At 48.7% G+C, this 5,067-nt stretch overlaps 1 protein-coding gene across 1 annotated transcript; it reads left to right on the forward strand.

Moving 5' to 3' along the window:
- Nucleotides 1-367: 367 nt before the first annotated feature.
- Nucleotides 368-4,511, forward strand: LOC126540279 (uncharacterized). The gene is made up of 3 exons (XM_050187087.2): nucleotides 368-1,337; nucleotides 2,152-2,298; nucleotides 3,773-4,511. Exons 1-3 carry the CDS (start codon nucleotides 1,326-1,328, stop codon nucleotides 4,388-4,390), a joined length of 777 nt encoding a protein of 258 aa, XP_050043044.1. The 5' UTR covers nucleotides 368-1,325; the 3' UTR covers nucleotides 4,391-4,511.
- Nucleotides 4,512-5,067: the final 556 nt, after the last annotated feature.

Raw genomic sequence — 5,067 nt, forward strand, 5'->3', positions numbered from 1 at the left:
ATCGCGCCGCGAATTGATTATTCTAACACCGTTGTCTCAAACTGATTCGATGCCTTTTTCTACCCACAAACTCCAATTTTCACGACCTCACCGCATTTACTTGAAACCCTACGAGTCCCAAACATACACAAAACAGTTTGACTGCGTCTAGCCCCATCCAGGCGATAGTTGCCGTTGTTTGGTGAATTGCCCAGCGAGAGTTGTTACTCGGATTTTCTGTGTGCGATATCATAGGCTATTTTCAGTAGCGCAAGCAGGAACCACGCGCACAAGACGACGCAAGTTCACACAAACAGCGCATTTCGGATGGGCGTCACACTGACACACTATGCAAGTGCACGTACAAGGTACTACATGAGTGCACGTATACTTTGGAATAAACTTAAATACTAAACAGAAAGTCTTAAAAGTGACAGAACAATTGTGTAGCAGATACTGCAACAAATGGGGAGGGGGCGCCAATTTGAGAGTTATTAATAACAAGGGCTGGCTTACATGAATGAAACTAGAAAATGACGTTTAGAGAAAACAAAATAACAGACAATAAACGCTCTGGGTTTTGAAATTCTAGATTCTAGAAGTAACTACAACAGTAAGAAAATGTATCCTGAAGTTAAGAACAGATAAAGGATAGGTCATTAATAATTTTTTCCATTTTACTTCTGCTTCTGTTCACGTAAAACGCGATCTAAATGCGCCCTTTCGGTGCGCATAAACGTTGTTATGTAATTTAAATGTAATGTGCCATCAAAGAAACCTACAGACACGTGCAAAAAAAAAAAAAGAAAGTAAGAGATGATGACCTTGGAGCTTTTTAAAGAAATAATCGCCGCACATGTTACATAAACAAAAAGAAATCAGGAATATGTTTTTGAAAGAGGTCACTACCAGCCTATAGAGACATCGCGTGGGAGACAAAAGGGTGCGCCATGCCTTCTCTGCTAGAATATTACGTATGGTTAGGACTGAAAAATGCTTGCAGTCACGTTTGACGCCTCCAGCAGAAATGGACGCCCTCGCGGAGCGGATGCGAAATGCGTTTCACGGGAAACGCACGCTTTTCGTGATAAACGACTTCAGTCGAAATAACACGAGACAATGTTGTTTTGCAAGAAGTGGAAGCAAAGCGAGGAGTGATAAAAAAAAACATCAACAGGTTTGAATGCGTGTTTCGCGTACGCAACAATTTCACACGCGCCGTTGACGAGAGTATAAAAGCCAGCTGGGTCCGGCAAGGAGCCGCAGAAGACATTCGCCATCGCCTCAGCGTCGTCTCGTGGAGAACAACGTCTCTGGAGAGGAGTGGGAGCTTCGTGAAACTCGAAATGTTTCCTGCGGTGAGAAACGAAGCGGTGCCCTTTATCCGTCAACAAACTGCCTCAGCAGTGTCCACTGATAGCTCAGTTACTTTTTTTTCCCATTGGCTATCATGCTTGAATGTGTGAGCGGATGGGCAGGAGAATCGTACTACTTGGAGGCACATTTCTGTGCTAAGTCGATGCGCTCAGCAATTTCGGAACGACTGCATGCGTTGCAAGTTAAGTGGAAGTAATTCAGCCAACAGCGCCGTCAGTATTGTTTCTACGTCCTCTACGTGTGCCTGCATGTTGAACTGTTTTGTCATTGCCTAAACGGAGAAGTGAGGAAGTACACTTGAATGTAGAAAGATGATGGTGGGAATTCCAGGCGTGCAGAGCGTGGAACGCTCTTATCGCAATGAGCTATTATGTTCTATTTAGGTGCTGTAGCAATGTTTCGGCACACATCCATGACTTGTGCATTTTCGTTGTTATTTTAGAACAAAAGCGCCTCCCCGAGAGTTGCCTTCCCCATACTGTGTCGTCCAGCTTTCCTCTAAATTTCGACCGTCGTTTACCAACAGTGGCGCAAGACGCCGCAGTGTTCGCGGAAAGATGAAAGTTTCCGGTGCGTCGAGCCCTTGGTAATTAAGATCCCGACACCCAAAGTATCTATACAATGCCACCATTTCGTCAATCTCAGAAGTACCTCTCGTACGCTTTTGCGTGATCTTGAATGGATGAGTCACGCGTATTTCTTACAACGATCACACGGCACTTTTCCTTGGGGAAAGTAGCGATACGCAGTTTTGCTGCTCCGCAAGATTCACATGTTGTCTCCCTCAAACACAAGGTGCAAGTTCTGCTTCTCTGGCTCGGTGGTAACGCCTTCGCTCAACACCACAACCAGCCGGCTCGAGCCGCACAACAAGGCTTCGACTATCGCAACTACCTTGCTGCTGTGGCCCCGTACGCAGGAGGATACGACGCCTACGCCTCTGTGAGTGCAACCAACGCTGCCTATACAGCCACTCTACAGTAGAATTTTGGAGAAACGGTGCCTTTTAGACTTCTGCGCTTAGGTGCGTGGACGTAGATGCGCTGCCCCGGCGAAAGAAACCTTTCATGTTCGCGTGATCTACCCGGATAAATTCGTCAACACATCTCGTGGTTGCGTTTTATTGTAATGGTAGAATTTCGAAATTATTCAACAAATCAAAAATAGAAATCTTAATAAGCGTTCATGGCAGATTCTGCTGACCACTAACCGGAGTTGTCTCGCTTGGCACCAACGCAAATAAAAAAAATTTTTAAAGCGAAAGCTTTACTGGACGCGAACTTGCGATTTCGCCGTGGCGGTGCTCCAAGGATGCACATTTATTTATTTATTTATTTATTTATTTATTTATTTATTTATTTATTTATTTATTTACACATACTGCAGCGCAATTTGCGCTATAGCAGGAGTGGCTTGAGAAAAGGTACAGAAAATTCATCGGAGTATACAGCGGTAAACACAAATGAACACTTACAAAAGAACACTGACGAAAGGAAAATACACAAGAAGTTATACAAATACATGACGTCACAACGCTCACCTTGCCACGAGTATTTCTCTCTCTCCCTCTCTCGCTGCCTAGCAACTACTGGGCATGGGCCACTGGTAGCACCGAACCACAGGTGTTCCGCAGCTGCGCAGCGCCGCGCCTGTCCGCTTCCGCCGTTTGGTATGACGTCACACCACGTTCCTCGTCGTTGCGCTCGCCTCCGCTCGCGTCGCCAGCTGCGTCGCATGCCTGATAAAATGTCGGAGGATTAAAAAGGAGAGCTCGCGTGCGCCGCAACCACAGTTGAGGCGGCAGTATGGACGGCGACAATTCTGATAAGCAGGAGGAGGCCTGGAATCGACATCGGAACGAAGTGAAGAGGAAACGAATCACCCAGGAAACAGACGAACAGCGCGCCGAACGACTGGCTAAACGCCGCAACATAGCTAGACAACCAGACTAACCTGCACTTGCAATCAAGATTAACCAAGGCTAACCGTGCTATGCCTTAGCTTTCGCTACGTGTATCCTGGCATAGCCGAGGTAAGCCACTGCCATTTGTTTAATGCACGGGCTACAACTCTATCACACTCTTTGTTCGGCGCTTCCTTCGCTTGCATCTAACTCGCGGCTCCAGATGTATGCAAATACCGATTTATGAAGGATGCCTTTTCATAGTATTGTAGAACTTAAACGCTCCTACAGATATTTACACCATCGTCTATACAGGGTTAACAAGCATTTCACTGTGTAACGTCAAATGCCACAGAGTTGAAGAATAAGGGGGACTGAGGGGGCAAGATTTTTTGTTATCCACAACCATAGAAGGAAACAGTCAGGGAATACGAGTGACGCCTTACGTTAGTGCTGCCTTACGTAGCGTTATGCAAAATCGTCGAAGCTATATTATAGTGTTGTGCTCTCCAGCATTTCCAGACTCCGGCGCAATACAGTCTCGGCTATGATGCGGCGGGCGAGTACAACGATCGGCAGTTCGGCAGAGGGCAGGACGGCTCTAACGTCGCCAGTTTCGGCTTGTACGGCTACCCGGGCGCCAGCGGCCTCTACCGCCAAATGAACTACGTCGACGCCGTGCAAGGTTTCCGGGCCCCAGTTGGTACCGTGGGTACCAGCGAGCCGGGCAGATCTCCTGGTGTCAGCGGCGACGCAGTTTTCAACGCACCGCCGATCGGCCTCCCTGTTCCGACAGGACCTGCCCAGAATGCTGCAGCCGCAGCCTATGGTGCGAGGGCCGCTGTACCTAACGCCGGAGACTACAGCCGTTATGGGCGGCCGGCACCCGACCCGTACGCACTTGCTGCTGGCGCTTTCGAGTACGCTCCGTACGGACGCTACGGCTACGGATTCAACGAGGCGGCTCTCGGTGGACAGGCTTACGACAGCTTCACTCCCTATGGTCCTGCCGGCTACGCTGCTGGCTACAACCCCGGTGCCGATGCGGCATCTACCGGGTACACACACCGTCCTTCCGCCCATCTGGCCTCACGCCGCATGGCCACTGGGAGCAGCATGCGAAAGAAGTAGCGCGGGAACTGTGGTCAGTTTACGATCAGAATGTACTGGTAACTGGAACATACTACTTGAAGAAAAAAATAAAAAGGAACTTGTCTGAAGCAGATGCTTAATAGAAAATTGTTGTGGTGGCGCTTGGGAAGTATGCACGGTACCAAATTGCGTTGGGAAATTCCGCTCCGCAAAACATGATCCAGGTGGTCATCGTCATTACCTCGTCATCAATCTGAGTGCAGGCAATAGGCTGGTCTGGATGATGTACTATTATCTTTCTATGTGCGTGCCAGCAGGCAAGAAGCAATGACACGCAAATTATGAAGTGAGCGAGGATAAGGTTGCAAAGTACTGCCCGTCGTCATTTCTTTGTATTTACCGTAGCTCTGGTAGTAGCTGTGAAGTCAACAACCAGTTTGCTCCGCTTCAGCACCTTTCGACACAGGTTGTCCCTGTTCTGCGTGCTGTGAACCTAGAAAATACCTGGTAAGCTTTTCTTGGACAAAGAAACCCAGGAGTTCCTACTAAACCAACACAGCGACAAAGGAGGTCGCCGCACGGGAGGGCTCTGGACTTATTTTGATCATCAGCTGCACAGGCGCCGACCTAGGGGTGGGGGGGGGGGGGGGGGTGAGCTCCTGGGCCCGAGCACCCTCCGAAGTTTTCCGGAGAGGGCAGAGCACCCGCAGCCCCAA

Source organism: Dermacentor andersoni, chromosome 2 (genome assembly GCF_023375885.2).
Source record: "Dermacentor andersoni chromosome 2, qqDerAnde1_hic_scaffold, whole genome shotgun sequence".
Classification (NCBI taxonomy): domain Eukaryota; kingdom Metazoa; phylum Arthropoda; class Arachnida; order Ixodida; family Ixodidae; genus Dermacentor; species Dermacentor andersoni.